At 33.3% G+C, this 20,000-nt stretch overlaps 1 protein-coding gene across 6 annotated transcripts in view; it reads right to left on the reverse strand.

The window, feature by feature from the left end:
* adgrb2 (adhesion G protein-coupled receptor B2) overlaps positions 1 to 20,000 on the reverse strand; it is a 634,025-nt gene that overhangs the window by 290,006 nt on the left and 324,019 nt on the right. For 5 of the 6 annotated variants that reach the window (XM_056480419.1, XM_056480420.1, XM_056480417.1 and 2 more), the window contains exon 4: positions 15,799 to 15,984. In XM_056480419.1, the coding sequence (XP_056336394.1) occupies positions 15,799 to 15,984 (186 nt within the window). The remainder of the gene's footprint in view (positions 1 to 15,798; positions 15,985 to 20,000) is intronic. The other variant, XM_056480418.1, reaches the window with a different exon arrangement.

Below are 20,000 nucleotides of genomic sequence, written 5' to 3' on the forward strand. Positions count from 1 at the left end.
ACTTGTACCTTGTTCTAAGGCTCTGCAGGCTGCAGGCATTGTTCAGCTTTTGTTTACATGTCGTAAATATTATTTATCAGTCGAGAGTAACAGTGGCAGCAGTTATAACTGATGCCGTTACCCTTTAAAAAGCTGTGATGAATGCGATTCCCTGTAGTCTGATGCGTCAGTCGCAGATTTAAAAGGGCAAAAACAAATGCACAGCACCACCTGTTGGTTGACTGATGCAATTGCCCCTTTTGCCCTAAGATTCATTTGATTCAATGCAGTGGTTCTCACTTGTTTTTTTTTGGTTACTATCAACTGTATGGACTTGACATTCAAAGTATAATAATGGTGATAATAATAATAATAATAATAATAATAATAATAATAATAATAATAATAATAATAATAATAAATAATAATAATAATAATAATAATAATAATAAATGTTTTAGAAATGTTTTATTTTTAATTACTACATAAATATGCTACACTATACCAGTGTTTCCCAATCTGTTCCTGGAGGCACACCAACAATACATATTTTGGATGTCTCCCTTCTCTGCCCTATTCATTTCAGGTTTTGGAGTCTCTTCTAATGTTCTGATGAGTTGATTCAGGTGTGTTTGATTAGGGAGAGGTTACAAATTTATACTGTTGGTGTGCCTTCAGGAACAGGGTTGGGAAACATTGCACTAGAGGACTAAAGGAACATTATTTCACTCATATTTTAAGCAACTACTTGTATTGCACTCAATGTTTTGGTAACACTTTATATTAGATCACAATTTACACTATTAACAAACAATAATAACTAAAACTATTAGCTCAATAACATGCTACTTAGCTGCTTATTAATAGTTAGTAAGGTTGGGTTTAGGAATTGGTTTGGATTGAGGATGGAGAATAAGACAATACTTTTTAAGTCTTTTATGTGTTTGAATAGAGAGAGGTTGAAAACGTGTACTGTTGGTGTGCCTTCAGGAACAGGATTGGGAAACACTGGACTAGACGACCAAAGGAATATTTTTTCACTCATAATTTAAGCAACTGCTTTTATTGCCATTATTGTTTTGATAAAACGTTATATTAAGTTACAATTTACACTATTAACAAACCCTTAACTAAAAGAGGGGTGCCCAAACATTTTCGTTCAAAGGGCCAATCATTATGAGCTGTGGGCTGAAGGTAAATATACCAAACTACATTACATTAAAATTGCCATGAGTAATTTGCTAATATATTATATAATATATTAAAAAAACATTATTTTAAAGTGTATTAACTAATGCAGTAGCATATAATGATGACAGAAGAAGCTGGGGTAGGTTATTCCAGATGTGGTGGGTTTCTTAGGTTATTAAAGGTGTTTTCCATCACTACTTGTTTAGCCTGCATTAATGCATTCAGTGTAAGCTGCACGATTAATCATTAAAAGATTGGGATCTCAACACCCATGCTAAATAAATTATGAATGGTGGTGATTTGCATATGTTTATTAATCCGCTGCATTCAAATCTGTGTTTAAAAAAACACTAAAATCAAGAAAGTGATTCAAAGAGATTCAAATTGCACAGAAGTACTTGGATAACAGTTTATAGTTTAGATAAAACCACTGATGTTTATGGTGAAGATTAAAATCGCCGTCATATGCATTTAATTTGACGCTCAAAAATAAAAGCTGTAGGCAGCAATTACATTATTTAACCAATAGGTGGCTCAAAATAGGCATCAAAAATATGCCCCGAATAATTCTTCAAAAATGATCCATCTACTGTAGCAATGAAACTTGAAGTTTTCTGAGTTATGAACTGAATCGTTTTTTGAAAATGAGACTACATTTAGCGTTATCAGCAACAGTAGTAGTAAGAGTGAATTGTTCACAGTATTGAATATTTTACTATTTATATTTATTCAGCTGATTATTTATTCATTATTTTTTTTTAAATAAAATTACAGGTTCTACATTCTGTTTCATAAAACCAAAAGATTCTCGCAGTGCAGTTCTTGCAATAAATGGAAAGCAAATTATATTTGTCTCCTACATTTTTGGCTGATCCGAAAAATGGTCTGATCCATGACTAAAATACAACAATGCAATCCGAACCATAATATTTGTGATCCATTACACAGCTAATTAATACTGTACATTTACAGCATTCATGAAGCTTTATAAATGAGCTTTCGGTGGCCAAAACAAGAATAAAAAAACATACGAAGAAATGCAATAATGGAACAAAACATTCTCCAAAGTTGACTTAAACATGGCTCACCCACTTGAATCCAGGTCTCATGAGTCATTTTACCTGCCTGAGATAATTGCATCAGATTTCATTCATCAATAGAGCCGTAAGCCTTGAAAAGCGTTCCTTCATTAAAGTGGAGCAGATTGAGTTTGGCCTGGCGCTGCTCTGCTCTACTGCCCAGACACAATGACACGCAGCAGTGCTAGACATATCCACAAAAGCTTTCAGAGGAATTTCTTAAGGCTATCATGAAAAGATTAATTTAGATTTCAGCTTTCACTGGGACCCAGGTTTTAGCATTGCAGATAACTCATGATCTTGCCATGGAAACCTTCTGACTGATAGCGTTAGGCTTGTTTGAAAAGGAGAAAAACACACATTCTTTCAGGTTGGTTACAGAGGAGACTTCGGCTAGTTGTCACGGAGGATATAAATATACAAGTCAAAGAAGATGATTTTCTGCAGTTATGGTTTTATACGCATCAACCATTTCACTTGTTTTAGTTTATTTTGTTATGTTATGCTACGATATGACATGCTATGCTATGGTAAGTTATATTATGTTACTGTATGTTATGCTGTTACGTTATGTTTTGCTATGATATATAATATGATATGCTATGTTATGGTACATTACGTTGTAATGTTATGTTACTGTAAGTTATGTTGTTACATTATATCACTTTACGTTATGTCACTTTACAAGGTACATTATGTTGTTATGTCACTTTACGATACATTATATTAGTCTATGCTACTTTACGTTATGCTATGTTGAGTTATGTCACTATGTTAAGTTACATTGCATCAAGTCATTTTACCTTATGTCATGTTATGTCACTTTACATTGTCACTTGGTTAATTTGTGGTGTGTTGTGTTATGTTACATTATATCACTTTAAGTTATGTCACTTTCCATTATGTTACAATATATTGTTACGTCACTTTATGCTACATCATATTAGGCTATGCTACTTTATGTTACGCTATGTTGTGTTATGCCACTATGTTAAGTTACATTACATCTAGTCACTATACCTTATGTCATGTTATGTCACTTTACATTGCGTCACTTTGTTAATTTGTGGTGTGTTGTGTTATGTTACATTATATCACTTTAAGTTATGTCACTTTACATTACGTTAAATTATATTGTTACGTCACTTTATGCTACATCATATTAGGCTATGCTACTTGATGTAATGCTATGTTGTCTTATGTTATGCCACTATGTTAAGTTACATTACATCTATTCACTTTGCCTTATGTCATCTTATGTCACTTTACATTGCGTCACTTTGTTATTATGTGTTGTGTTGTATGTTATGTTACGTAACATTACGTATGTCACTTTCTGTTATGTCACTTTACAATGTTAAGTAATGTTGTTACGTCACTTTACGATACATCATGTTAGTCTATGCTACTTTACGTTGCACAATGTTGTGTTATGTCACTATGTTAAGTTACATTGCATCAAGTCATTTTACATTCATCTTATGTCACTGTCAATGTTTGTTTTATCACTTTACGCTACATCATATTAGGCTATGCTATGTTACGCTGTGTTGCATTATGTTATGTCACTATGTTAAGTTACATTGCATCAAGTCATTTTACCTTATGTCATGTTATGTCACTTTACATTGCGTCACTTTGTTAATTTGTGGTGTGTTGTGTTATGCTACATTACATCACTTTAAGTTATGTCACTTTACATTATGTTACATTATAATGTTATGTCACTTTATGCTACATCATATTAGTCTATGCTACTTGATGTTACGCTATGTTGTCTTATGTTATGCCACTATGTTAAGTTACATTACATCTATTCACTTTGCCTTATGTCATCTTATGTCACTTTACATTGCATCACTTTGTTATTTTGTGTTGTATGTTATGCTACGTAACATTACGTATATCACTTTATGTTATTTCACTTTGCAATGTTACGTAATGTTTGTTATATCAATTTACGCTACATCATATTAGGCAATGCTATGTTACGCTATGTCGCATTATGTTATGTCACTATGTTAAGTTACATTGCATCAAGTCATTTTACCTCATGTCATGTTATGTCACTTTACATTGCATCACATTGTTGATTTGTTATGTGTTGTGTTATGTTACATTACATCACTTTAAGTTGTTTACATTGTTGCATTATATTGTTGTCACTTTATGCTACATCATATTAGGCTATGCTACTTTATGTTACGCTATGTGGTGTTGTGTTATGCCACTATGTTAAGTTACATTACATCTAGTCACTTTACCTTATGTCATCTTATGTCACTTTACATTGCGTCACTTTGTTACTTTGTGTTGTGTTGTATGTTATGTTACGTAACATCATGTATATCACTTCATGTTGTGTCACTTTACAATGTTACGTAATGTTGTTACGCCACTTTATGCTACATCATACTAGGCTATGCTACTTTACGTTACGCTATGTTGCGTTATGTTATGTAACTATGTTAAGTTACATTGCATCAAGTCATTATACCATATGTCATGTTATGTCACTTTACATTGCGTCACTTTGTTAATTTGTGGTGTGTTGTGTTACAGTATGTTACATTATATCCCTTTAAGTTATGTCACTTTACATTGTTACATTATATTGTTACTACACTTTGTTCTACATCATATTATGCTATGCTACTTTATGTTACGCTATGTTGTGTTATGTTATGCCACTATGTTACATTACATCAAGTCATTTTACCTTATGTTATGTTGTCACTTTACGTTGCATCACTTTAAGTTATGTTGTTAAGTTATGTTACATTATATCACATTACATTAAGTCACTTTACATTGTTACATTATGTTGTTACGTCACTTTACACAATATTAGGCTGTTTCACTTTGCGTTAGGCTATTTTGTGTTTTGTTATGTCCATATGTTACGTTACATTACATCAAGTCACTGTGCCTTATGTTAAGTCACTTCATGTTGCGTCACTATGTTACTTTGTTATGTTGTTACGTTATGTTACATTATATCACTTTACAATATGTCACTTTACATTGTTACAGTATGTTACATCACTTCATATTACACCATATTAGGCTATGTTATTTTACGTTACACTATGTTGCATTATGTCACTATGTTACATTACTACCAGTCAGTTTACCCTATGTTGCTAAGTTAAGTTTTTACATTATTACATTATATCACTTTACAATAGGTCGCTTTCCATTGTTACATTATGTTGTTATGTCACATTGTTACTTTACATTAAGCTATTTTGCATTATGTTATGTCACTAGTTACATTAAATCAAGTCACTTTACCTCATGTTATGCCACTTCATGTTGTGTCACTATGTTACATGATGCTATGTTGTGCCGTTATATCACTACATTGTCACTATATTGTTACATTATGTTATTATGTAACTTTGTTACAATGTTGCGTTATGTTGTCATAATGCTACGTTACACTACAGTACATCAAGTCACTTCACCTTACGTTGTGCTGTCACTTTATGTTGCGTCACTTTATGTTACTTTGTTATGTTATGTTGTTACATTATATCACTTTACAATATGTCACTTTACATTGTTACAGTATGTTTAATCACTTTATATTACACCATATTAGGCTATGCTACTTTACGTTACACTATGTTGCGTTATGTCACTTTGTCACATTACTACCAGTCACTTTATGTTATGTTGTCACTTTGTAAAGTTGAGTTTTTACATTATTACATTATATCACTTTACAATAGGTCACTTTCCATTATCACATTGTTGTTACGTCACATTGTTACTTTACATTAAGCTATTTTGAGTTATGTCTCTAGTTACATTACATCAATTCACTTTACCTCTTGTGTCACTATGTTACTTTATGTTATATTGTAACATAAGATCACTTTACGTTGTTACATTATGCTATGTTACTTTGTTACACTGTTGCGTTATGTTCTGTTATGATGTTACATTACACTACAGTACATCAAGTCACTTTACGTTGAGTCGCTTTATGTTACTTTGTTATGTTATGTTGTTACATCGTTACATTATATCCCTTTACGTTGTGTCCCACATTGTTAAATGTTCGAAAAGTTTGATAGTGTTTCTAATAAATGTTTAATTTTTCTTTCAAATGTGTGCCAGACAGCTCGTCTCACTCATTTTCCTCTTTGAGATACTAGACTATTACCTAAAAATAAAACAATACCATTTTCCAAGAATCCCAAGTTAGCAAAGAAGAACAACCTTCAAGAATCTGCATTGTTATTGCAGCGTTATTTCTGATGGAAAACAGCAATCAATGGCTCGTGTCCACAAATTAGACTAAACTCTAGATTGGGATTAGCTAATGAGCAAACAGAGAGCCATTTAAGACCGCAGCCAGAAATGCTGTTCTTAAAAAAAAGTACTTGTTTTAGTGGAAGGCTGTGCTTGATCAATTCTGAATAATACCTCTACTCCAAACTAAATAAACCTGGCCATAATTGCTTTCGCGAATCAATTAAGTTCCATTTGAACGAAAGCCAAAAGGAGGACCAAGAGACTTTCCATTGAGCGTTAAACTACGCCGCTGCTACGCTAGCTCAGGCTAATCTCAAAGACACTCCGTCCCTTTCCACCAGCGTACATCCCTGTTAAACACTTCCCGCAGAGTGAAGGTAATCTATGAACACATTCGCACACACACATGGGCCTCTGTTCTGGTTAACATTGTCTTCCTCTGCCAATTTTTGAGTCCCTTTAGTAAATATTGCCTGCCTGTTTATGTTGTCAGCATAAATGGCATTAAAAAGCTCAAGCATTCACATTTTCATTCCTGTCTTGGTTAATTTTTTATTGACACCAAGTTCTCTATAATCAGCTTTTCTGTCCTAAGCATCGGAAATCTTTGCGTCTCAAAAGTTTGCGTGTCTAAACGTAATGTCGGTCACTCATATCTGAGCCTCATCGATCAGCTGCTCAGAATCAATCCTCGCCAAGCAGAAATCTCCATGAAAAAAAATATATCCTTCACTCTGATTCCCTAGTCTCGCTTGCTCGCTCGAGATCATCTGCTGATGTCCTTAAATCACATCCTAAAGCGCTGATCCGCAAACATGGAGACTGAAAAATGCCCAGTGCTGAACCTGGCAAACATCTCATCAAAGCCCAGACTCTGAAAATCAGAACTTGAGTTGATTGCAAATGTGTGACGTAATTCTTTTACATAAATACAGAATTAACACAGAAAGACTTGCATACATGATAGTCTAAAAAGGGCAATCTACTAAAGCTGTGTCATGTAAGCATTCACATTTAAAGAGAAAGTAGGTATATTTCAATTTTACATCAGGAGTCTATCAGTCCCTAAAGCTGAAAAAGAGAAGAAAGATTGACTGTTTTATGGACTGGAAAAGGTTTTAAAGGGGAAATGAAGCGTTTAGTTAAGTTTACATTATTTTGTACATTGGATTCCACTTTAATGAAAACATATTAAACAAACTCGATTAATGTAACTATTTAGAATAAAACAATATGTTTTTAGACCTAGGGTGCCGCCATCTTGGAATATCCCTGTGTCTGACGTCACAGGGTTGGTTCCGTTCCCTCGATTGAACAGATACAGTGGAAGTAATGGACTGAACATGGAGACTGAACAGCCTAATTTAACCCAATGTGTGAAGTTGTGAACGTGGAGCTGGAGCAAATACAAGCATCAGATGTGTGTTTAATATAAAAGTATATATTTATTTAATTTTTTCATTTTAATTACAGATCAATTGATGTGCTTTGGTTCACTCTGTGTATTATGCTGTCTAACTGGGTTTCAACCATACTGACATAATGTGAGCGGGTACTTTCACTTTTCACTGCTACAGCCTTCGTCTCTGTGTTCAAACCAAACTAATAACGGCGCGGTTGTTTCACATGGCAGGTTTTTACATCCTTCATACATGTCGAGAGATCGAATTGATGGACTTGATAAGGGAATATGCCTTATAATCCACACAGATGTGACTTAGTAAAGCGTGAAATCGTGTATCATTTTAATCGCTGCATTAGTCTGAATGTAAAATACCTTGTCAGGCAGCGCTGGAGCAGTGTGAGAGAGTGGACCAAAGCTCATCAAACGAAAGGTATTAACAAAAGAAAAATACACAACTTAAGACACAACTTAAATGCTTGTATCTGTTGTGTTAGCACCAGCTCTCCGATGCACGTCCACAACTTCATGCATTACGTTAAATTAGGCTGTCCAATGTTAAGTCCATTACTACCATGGTTGACACCCATACAGGCAGTCAGGCAGCATAATACAGAGAGTGAACCGAAGCAAATCAAATGATCGGTAATTAAAAGAGGAAAAATTTTTTAAATAGAATAAATATATGAATTTTTATATTAGACACACATTTGATGCTTGTATTTGCACCAGCTCCACGCCCACAACTTCACGCATTGGGTAAATTAGGCTTTGCAGTCTTAGTGTTCAGTCTTTTACTTCTACTGTATCTGTTCAGCTGAGGGAACGGAACCAACCCTGTGACATCATACACAGTGATATTCCAAGTTGGCGGCACCCTAGGTTTAAAAGCTATAGCAAAACATGCCGTTTTCTTTTAAATGGTTACATTAATCAAGTTTGTTTAATATATTTTCATTAAAGTGGAATCCAATGTACAACATATTGTAAACTTGACTTAGTGATTCATTTCCCCCTTAATGCATACTTAAGCAATAATGCTTAAAAATTTTGTGCTGTGAATTCAATATAATGTTTACGAAACACTTTTAGATTCAAAAAAAGTGTTCGGCTGTTCATTTACTGTATATGGCAATGACGTTTTTGGAGACCTGGAAATTCAAACTTGTAAAATTGGGTTTAAAAGTTTTTTATTTATTTATTTTATTATTTATTTTTGAAACACCACCATTAACGATGCTAAGAAAATGTGATTTGTGACCCTGGACCACAAATCCAGTCTTATGTTGCATATTTTTTTCGTTTATGCCAAAACCCATTCAAATTTTACGTTAAGATTATGTTACATGAAGATATTTAACACATTCCCCTAATGTATTTACATCAAAACTCAATTGTTTTTATTAGTTTAGAGAATTTTAAAAACGTATTTTCTCAGTATTTTGATTTTGTTGAACTATCGCATTCAATATAGTCTAACAGTTATTTATTAGCCACATAATGGGCTGATCAGCGCACATAAAAAAATGTCCAGTGCTGAACCTGGCAAACATCTCATCAAAGCCCAGACTCTGAACATCAGAACTTCAGTTGAATGCAAATGCGTGAGGTAAATTGAGTTACCTTGTTTTACATAAATATAGAATTAACACAGATGGACTTAAATTATGATCTACAAAGCGCAATCTAGTATAAGTGTCTTGTAAGCATAAAGTGACTTGTGTCCATGAAGACATTTAGCACATTTCCTACTGTAAAGATATCAAAACTATATATATTTTATGTATATTTAGACAACTTTAAAAGAGATTTTCTCAGTATTTTGATTTTTTTGGAGCCCTTAGATTACAATTATTCAAATAGTTATTTATTAGTCACAAAAAAGGCTGATCCGCACAGGTGGAGACTGAAAAAAAAATGCCTAGTGCTGACATCTCATCAAAGCCCAGACTCTGAAAATCAGAACTTGAGTTGAATGCAAATGCGTGAGGTAAATTGAGTTACCTTGTTTTACATAAATATAGAATTAACACAGATGAACTTGCATGAATGAGGGTAAACTAGATGTGTCCTGTGAGCATGAAGATTTACATTCAATTTTAAAGAGAAAGCAGAAACATTTCAAATATATAGCAAGAGTCTATCAATCCCTAAAGCTGAAAAAGAGAAGAAAGATTAACAAATTTGTAGACTGGCAAAGGTTTTAAGACATACTTAAGCAATACTATTTCAAAATTATGTGCTATATTTGCAATTAAATTCAGTAAAACAATGACATTTTGGGGGCCTGGAAATGCAAACTTGCGAATTTGTTATTTATTTATTTATTTTATGTAATTTTTTTACATGCCACCATTAATGTCTTAGAAAATGTGATTAAAATAAAAGTATTTTGATTTTATGAACCCTCACATTGCATATATTCAAATAGTTATTTCTTAGCCATATATCATCCAATGCAAATCTGATTATTTAGCTTAATTAAATGTATTACATATCTGAATAAAAAATAAATAAAAAAAAACACTTAATGATTGGTTATGTAGTCCAGTTTTGTAGTCCATTTCGTGAAAATGTCATGTCAATCACACATGTATTATGTGTTTAGTCTAATATCTGCACAAGTAAGCATTTTTAGTACATAAATATCCGCTCAACCTCAATCACAGGTTATGAACAATTGCAAGCTAGAGATTCCCACTCATAAAAACATTGTACTGTATTTTACACCACAAAGACAGTCTTGTTCATTTCCAAATCCATCAGTGCTATTAAACAACCCGACTAAATGAATGATTCAATGACTCACTCACTCACAAGGACAGTCACTTGTCGTCACATACTGGTGAATCGATGTAACCTGCAGAAAGAATGACTGAAATCCCCTCACACCACCACCACTACTACACAGACTGACAAGTCTTTTATCAAACAAGCACGTACAAGCTTAGTGATACAAACCAGTGAAAGGCCCCTGGATTTTAGCATCGCTTGAATGCTGACCAATCAACATCCAGAACTGCAAATGTATATTTTGCAGTGTGTTTTTTAAAAGGATAGTTCACTCAAAATATAAACAGACTCATCATTTACTCACTTTGGTGTTGTTCTGTTATTTATTTTTTATTGGTTTTATTTATTTATTTATTTATTTATTTATTTATTTGTATTACAGATGCTCATCTGTATGATGGAAGAGAATAGCCACCAGGTTTAAGCTTTTAAAAAAAAGATGTATAAGCATAACTGAATCGCAATGTTTGGCAAAGCTACTATTGAAAGTGATGCATTACAATATTGAGTTACTCCCTAAAAAGTAACTAGTTGCAGTTAAGTAATGGGTTATGTTACTTTTTATTCCCTGGCTGAGGCTTGCTGTATTTCAGAACTAGTTTTTTTTTTTCTTTCTTTTTGTTTCTTAATAAAATTCTGCAATTAACAACACACTCTATAACCTACACCTATATTTACCTTTAAAAACACATTAAAACATAAGATTTTTGGAAAACTTCCTGACACCAGAGTTGTACATGCTTTATATACAGATTATTGAACGTTTAAAGCAATGTGTTTGCTATTTTTGTACTATTTGTCTTAATCACTGTCCATTGAGACAATCCCCTTTTCCTTTTCTTCAATGCGTTCAAAATATAAAACACATCCTCTCATTGACTGCGTGATTCATTGTGACTACTTTAATTTCATTCTTTCATAAATTTTTTTTTCGGCTTAGTCCCTTTATTAATCTGGGGTCTCCACAGCGGAATGAACCGGCAACTTATCCAGCACATGTTTTACGCAGTGGATGCGCTTCTAGTGGTGACGCAGTGGCGCAATCGGTAGTGATGTCGCCTCACAGCAAGAAGGTAGCTGGTTCGAGCCTCGGCAGGGTCAGTTGGCTTTTCTGTGTGGAGTTTGCATGTTCTCCCTGCGTTCGCGTAGGTTTCCTCCGGGTGGTCCGGTTTCCCCATAGTCCAAAAACATGCGGTACAGTTGAATTGGGTAGGCTAAATTGTCTGTAGAGCATGTGTGTGAATGAGTGTGTATGGATGTTTCCCAGCGATGGGTTGCAACTGGAAGGGCATCCGCTGCGTAAAGCATGTGCTGGATAAGTTGGCGGTTCATTCTGCTGTGGCGACCCCGGATTGATAAAGGGACTAAGCCGAATATGAATGAATGAATGCCCTTCCAGCTGCAACCCATTACTGGGAAACATCCATACACAGTCACTCACACACATACACTACGGTCAAGTTTAGCATACCCAATTCACCTATACCACATGTCTTTGGACATGTGGGGGAAACCGGAGCCCCCGGAAGAAACCCAAGCGAACACGGAGAACATGCAAATTCCACACAGAAATAGCAACTGACCCAACCGAGGCTCGAACCAGCGATCTTCTTGCTGTGAGGTGTAACTTACTACTTTAAATTTAATTCAGCAATAATTTTTTTTTAAAGTTAATCAAACTAAAATGTAACTTGCGTACCACACAGTAACTAAATAAAATATTATTACATTTTTTTTTAAGTAATGTTACTTTACTCGTTATTTGATAAAGAAATATTATTACGTAACTTGCGTCACTTGTATACATTACCCCCAACAATGCCATCCCAAGTGTATGTGATAGAGAAGTCTAAAAAACACATGTAATGTATTATTTACCAAAAATTCTAATCATATTCTTAATTCTGGCTGTGCATTCATGAAAAAAAATAACACTTAAGAATTCAAGACTAATATAATTATTGTTATAATTATAAATTACATAATATAATTGAAGATTAATATAAATATGTGTTTTAGGAGATAAATCTGAGGCAACCTGAGGTTATCTGTTATCTTTGGTAAATATACCTTTTGTGTTTGTTGTCACACAAAGTTACCACATTCATCTGTCAACTTTCATTCTGACTTTCATCTTAGCATATGTCCAAAAATATTAAAGATACTACACAGATAACTTTCTGAGGCTTTCTAGGTTTTGCATTTGATGCTTTATTAATCATGATATATCAAAACAAGACACTTGTGTGTATTTTCTGCGTGAGTTACTGTAGGGTAAACTCTGTTTCATGTGCAGTGTGCATTATAATCAAATGCTAAGATTCATATAATTAAGGTTAGGTTAGGTTTTTATAGTGTTTTCTGATGTTTTTTTATGTTCTTGTTGAGTGTCGATGTAACAGATTCGATCTGTCTCACATCTACTGTGATGTTTTGAATTACAAAAAAAAGGAAACTGAACTGAAGATGGAAGCACTCCTTGATATCTTTTTTTAAAAGCTTAAACCTGGTCAATATTATCTGTCTGTATATATAAGGATATGCAGTGTGTAGAGGATTTTATTATTATTTTATTTTATTTATTTAATTTTTTTTTTTTCCTTTTACAAGAGCATATGACATTGAAACCACACCAGAGTGAGAAAACAATGACTGAATGTACATTTGTGGGTGTACTATCCCTTTAACATGCTGATACCCTTTCAGGTGAGAACTCATTGTGCAGACGTGCAAAACAAAACAAAAATACCAGTGAGACCTGTAACTGATCTCACCTGCATCGCACAACCTTGATACAACAGTACATACCAGACACAAGTGCACTCCAGTACAGACAAAAAATAAAAAAGACTGATATCAGTACAGTACAAAGAGTGTCAAAAGTGCCCATTCTATGCAACAACCTAACAGACACTCAACAGAAATGCAGTGCAATGCATATGTACTTCAAGCATGCAGTGTGTGTATTTCTAAATGAATAATAGAAGCCATAAAAAACCTAATAGCTTCATTTTTTTCATGCATCAGATAGTGTTTTGTTTTAAAAGCAAGCATTTAGTTAACATATACTACACTGTAAAAATATCTGTAAATTGACAGGTTTCCATATTTTGTGATTCATGTTTTTTTCACTTAATTATGCTGTTGAATTGCATTATGGGACATTGATATTTCCTTCAAAAGCTTTTGATGTTGAAAAGTTTGTAAAAGCAACTTTTATGGACATTTTTATTATAACCCCAAATCAGAAAAATCTAAAAGTTGGGACAGTATGGAAAACGCAAATAAAAAAGAAAGTAGTGATTTCTAAATTTCTTTGACCTCCATTTGCAGACAATACAACAAAATATATTTAATGTGTCTCTCGTGATTTTACTTTTTTAGTAAACGCATATTCCAATTGTGGTTCTTTTCCACTGACGCCCACGCATCTTTCAACAAAACCACATTCTGCACACATTACAAAGACCTGGCTGTGGAGGATGAAGATACAGGTACTTGACAGGGCTGCCTGCAGTCCTGACCTGTCTCCAAAAGAGAACATGTGGCAAACTTTAAAGCGCAAAATGCGACAACAAATGGCCTGTTTCCACTGAGTGGTACGGTACGGTTCGGTACTTTCAAAAGGTACCAAAAAGCGAACAATACCGTACCATATTTTGGGCACCCTTTGCAGAGGGTATTTAGCACAACAAAAGAGTACCAAAGGGCGGAGAAAGACACGCAACTGAATGCTATTGAAGGGCAGGAAAATAAAAACAAAGGAAGCACCATTTTTAAATACACAGCTGAGATTTTACATCGTAATAATATATATAATAACAAGACATGGTCGATCTATGTTCAAACAAACCTTGTGATCTTGATGAACAGCTTTGCCCTGTAGTTGTTTATAAAGCCGTCTGAAGCGCAAACGGTTTCGCTTTCTCAAGAGAGCTCGCGATGCATCTATATTTGAAATAACGAACTTCTTGAATGATAATTAGGTGCGCATGATTACTGAAGTGCTTCTGACATCCAATCCTTTCAGAAACGGACAAACGCAAGAGTGAAGCAGGAAAAAACAAAGGAGAAGCCAGAAAAAAGGAGCAAATGATTCTTTCAGCAACCTAAAACATGAACAAACTGCCATGTTTAACTATTATCATCACCTTTTGGACTATTATGAACTCGGAATGACGGAATTACTTTCTAACAAGAGGTGAAGGTTACAGACACAGATGAGAGGTTTGCACTGACTGTGGGCTATATTTCGTGTTGTTTTTGAACCCAAATAAGGACTAAACATATGCTGTGTGTAGTTTTTCTGTAATTGCTAACAAATCAGAGACTGTAAGAGTCTGTATAGGTTCATATATGTTGCATTTATTTATTTATTTATTTTATATAATTGCTGACGTTACAGTAGGCTATTTCACATCATTGATCTGCAGTTATAATTGAGTCATGTTCATAGTAAGGTTAGTAATGAACATTTATACAGAAGTATTTATGTATAGAAAGCATCTGTTATGTGAGAAGTGCTTCTCAGATGGTATGTGAACGACCCGTACAGCTTTACTTTGACATTTCCTCGAGTGAGAATGATGTCGACTGAAACTTTGTCATACACCACACCCACCACGTGGAAATACAAGCCTGATAAAGGTGACTCATACCGACTCGTACTATACCACTCAGTGGAAACAGGCCAAACGACTCCGTACTGCTGCCTACCTTAAGACTTGTTTGCAAGAAAAAAGGGACAAAATTACACCTAAAACACTTCATCACTTAGTGTCATCAGTCTCTAAACGTCTTTTAAGTGGTGTTGTATATTCTGGTACAAAAACCTGGTAATAAACTGGCACTAAAATGTCAATAAAAGTCACTTTGTTAAACTGTAGAGTTGAATTGTCAATATCAAAAGTGGACAGAGCAGAAATAATACTCCCGCAATGCAATTCACAACAGTAAAACAGAAAACACTTGTGAATCACAAAATACGGAAACTGTAATTCAGAGATGTTTTTTACAGTGAAGAGTTTGACCTATCCGTGCAGTGTGGGGGAGTGTGAATGTGCGTAGGGGCATCCGTTGGAGGTACTGTACCTGCTTGATGCTGCGGCTCACCTGGGCAGGTGGCAGTGTTGTTGCAGAGTCGGGTTTCCCTCAGCGGGCCGCTGCATAGGGTCCCGTACGGAGAGGACACACACGAACGTGAACGAACCTGCCAACCCTGCCCACAAGTCAGCGAACACACACTCCACTGAGACCACTCCTCCGCTGCCGGGTCACCTACAAACACGCCATGGAGAGAGGAGAGTAGGGCGTTTAAAATCCTCAAACCAGGCTGAAACTGAAGACTTTTGAAGAAAGTTGAGAAATGAGAAGGTCAGAATGAGTCCAGGGTTGTTGTGCTGTGTTGCTGGCTTTAATAAATTATTAGGAATGAATTGGGATCAGGTTTTAGAGTGCATTCACAATTGTATATTTGAGATTTAGTTGTTTGGCTTTTTTCATCAAACGAAATAATAAATGAACGGATGAATCAATAAATTTCTTCTTAAGAGGACATATTACTACACAACCAGAATCTATATTATTAATAATAAAAATAAAATTAAATAAAAATAAAGGAACTAGACTTTTTTATTGCATTATATATATGTTTTGTATGGCATTTCTTTGAAAACTCCTTTTGGGGTTATTCCTGGCACCTTTAGTTTTAAGAATTGGAACAACATGTACTTGAATAAATAATTAGAAAGAAAGAAAGAAAGAAAGAAAGAAAGAAAGAAAGAAAGAAAGAAAAAGAAAGAAAGAAAGAAAAAGAAAGAAAGAAAGAAAGAAAGAAAGAAAAAGAAAGTAAGAAAAAGAAAGAAAGTAAGAAAAAGTAAGAAAAAGAAAGAAAGAAAGAAAGAAAGAAAGTAAGAAAGAAAGTAAGAAAAAGAAAGAAAGAAAGATAGAAAGAAAGAAAGAAAGAAAGAAAGAAAGAAATAAAGAAAGAAAGAAAGAAAGAAAGAAAGAAAGAAAGAAAGAAAGAAAGAAAGAAAGAAAGAAAGAAAGAACGGAAGAAAAAGTAAGAAAGTAAGAAAAAGTAAGAAAAAGAAAGAAAGAAAGAAAGTAAGAAAAAGAAAGAAAGAAAGAAAGAAAGAAAGAAAGAAAAAGAAAGAAAGAAAGAAAGAAAGAAAGAAAGAAAGAAAGAAAGAAAGAAAGAAAGAAAGAAAGAAAGAAAAAGAAAGAAAGAACGAAAGAAAAAGTAAGAAAAAGAAAGAAAGAAAGAAAGTAAGAAAAAGAAAGAAAGAAAGAAAGAAAGAAAGAAAAAGAAAGAAAGAAAGAAAGAAAGAAAGAAAGAAAGAAAGAAAGAAAGAAAGAAAGAAAGAAAGAAAGAAAGTAAGAAAAAGAAAGAAAGAAAGAAAGTAAGAAAAAGAAAGAAAGAAAGAAAGAAAGAAAGAAAGAAAGAAAGAAAGAAAGAAAGAAAGAACGTAAGAAAGAAAGTAAGAAAAAGTAAGAAAAAGAAAGAAAGAAAGAAAAAGAAAGAAAGAAAGAAAGATAGAAAGAAAGAAAGAAAGAAAGAAAGAAAGAAAGAAAGAAAGAAAGAAAAAGAAAGAAAGAAAGAAAGAAAGATAGAAAGAAAGAAAGAAAAAGAAAGAAAGAAAGAAAGAAAGAAAGAAAGAAAGAAAGAAAGAAAGAAAGTAAGAAAAAGAAAGAAAGTAAGAAAAAGAAAGAAAGAAAGAAAGAAAGAAAGAAAGAAAGAAAGAAAGAAAGAAAGAAAGAATGTAAGAAAAAGTAAGAAAAAGAAAGAAAGTAAGAAAAGGAAAGAAAGAAAGAAAGAAAGAAAGAAAGAAAGAAAGAAAGAAAGAAAGAAAGAAAGAAAGAAAGAAAGAAAGAAAGTAAGAAAAAGTAAGAAAAAGAAAGAAAGAAAGAAAAAGAAAGAAAGAAAGAAAGATAGAAAGAAAGAAAGAAAGAAAGAAAGAAAGAAAGAAAGAAAGAAAAAGAAAGAAAGAAAGAAAAAGAAAGAAAGAAAGAAAGATAGAAAGAAAGAAAGAAAGAAAGAAAGAAAGAAAGAAAGAAAGAAAGATAGAAAGAAAGAAAGAAAAAGAAAGAAAGAAAGAAAGAAAGAAAGAAAGAAAGAAAGAAAAAGAAAGAATGTAAGAAAAAGTAAGAAAAAGTAAGAAAAAGAAAGAAAGTAAGAAAAAGAAAGACAGAAAGAAAGAAAGAAAGAAAGAAAGAAAGAAAGAAAGAAAGAAAGAAAGAAAAAGAAAGAAAGAATGTAAGAAAAAGTAAGAAAAAGAAAGAAAGTAAGAAAAGGAAAGAAAGAAAGAAAGAAAGAAAGAAAGAAAGAAAGAAAGAAAGAAAGAAAGAAAGAAAGAAAGAAAGAAAGAAAGAAAGAAAGAAAGAAAGAAAGAAAAGAAAAAGAAAGAAAGAAAGAAAGAAAGAAAGAAAAAGAAAGAAAGAAAAAGAAAGAAAAAGAAAGAAAGAAAGAAAGAAAGAAAGAAAGAAAGAAAGAAAGAAAGAAAGAAAGAAAGAAAGAAAGAAAGAAAGAAAGAAAGGTAATTTTCATTGTTGGGTGAACTATATCTTTAAGAAATTGACTGCATAGCTATTTTATTTCTAATGATGATTTTATGAGTGTGTTCATGTTTCAGGTTTGATTTGATTAAAATTAATTATAGTGTGAATGCTCTTGTAGTGCAGTTCATGTGAATAAGCAGCCTAATCTCATGAGGAAGCTATTTTACGTTTTGTCAGTTTAGTGGCTAATTCATATGAATTGGTACGAGTTCAGTCATACGGAAATGTACGATTTTAAAAAGGAGGCGTGGCACCCAACTCCACCCCTTAACACAACCGTCATTGGGTTATGAGCAAATCATACAAAGATTTACTAATGAGATCAAATGAATTCATACGAATTAGCCACTAAATCAAAAAGTTAAGAACTGCCGTGAGATTGTGTTGGAATAAGTGTGGACCCTGCCATCCAAACCATCTGTGGGGTGCGTTAACTGAAATGTAAGCAAAACCCAGACTAAACAAATCAAAACACATAACATTCTGTCAAAAACGCAGAATGCTCAAGCATACCTGTTTTGTTTTGGGGTTTTTTCCAGAAAAAAAATCCACTTTGAAAATCACATTTGAACCTTATATGACTATATTAGTTATTCTTTTAGTTTTTATTTAGAGATGTGAACATTCTGAACTTGCACACACAAATTTATTACATTCATCTGTCAACTTTCATTTTGACTTTTGTAGTATAGTGAAGATACTACACAGATAACTTTCTGGGGCTTTCTAGGTTTTGAGTTTGATGCTTTATTAATCATGATTCATGAAAACGATGCATTTGTGTGTATTTTCTGAGTGAGTTACTATCGAGTAAAATCTGTTTCATGAATGTGCATTATAACCAAAGACCAAAGTTCAAATTGTAGTTAAATAATACATTACAATCAGGTTTCTTATATTTTAACATGTTCTTTTTTGGTGATTTGAACATCTAATTAAAGTAACTATTTGGCCATGTTAATGCACATTTTGTGTGGATTGGGATTACAGTGAAGTAGTTGTCTCCAATTGTAAATCACCACCGATAATAAACACCTTAACCATGTTCTCATAATCAAAAATGTGTTTATCTCTTTCTCTCTCTCTCTCTATGTATATAGATATATGTATATATATAGATATATATATATCGATGAGTGCCACCCCACACCCCCAGCGGTAATGGTACGGACAGACTGGCAGCTCACAAGGCAAAAAAATAGGTAAGGGGGGTGGGGGGATGAAAAAAAAAAACATTATAACAATAATAAATAAATTTTAGGTTTGTTTTAATCTGATTTAAACACAAAAACCCAACCTTGTAGAATCTAAAATAAAAAAAAAATTAATAAAAACATTATCTGATGGTCAGCCATTCCAAATAAATGGAAAAAAAATTATGTCTTTAATCTTAATGATGTTAATCTTGGTCAAAGAACTGAAAAGTGTTTCACGAACTCAGCTATTAATATTTTTTTCCACAAAATATCTCATTTCGTGCTCAACAGAATAAAAAAACCTCAAAATGTTTGGAACAAGGAAAGGGTGAGTCAATGATGGCAGAAATTTTTTTTGGGGTGAACTTTGCCTTTAAGATGCTGTGTTATTCATGTATACATTACAGTAGTGAATAAAAGACTATTGAAACTTCTAGTTAATGCCAAGGTAAATGTGCACAAAAACTTCATTTAATCCCTTTCAAGTCTTCAGCACATTAAGATATTCTGAAAGGTGTTGCAAGGTCAGAATGCTGAATG

This window comes from Danio aesculapii, chromosome 19, assembly GCF_903798145.1.
Source record: "Danio aesculapii chromosome 19, fDanAes4.1, whole genome shotgun sequence".
Lineage (NCBI taxonomy): Eukaryota > Metazoa > Chordata > Actinopteri > Cypriniformes > Danionidae > Danio > Danio aesculapii.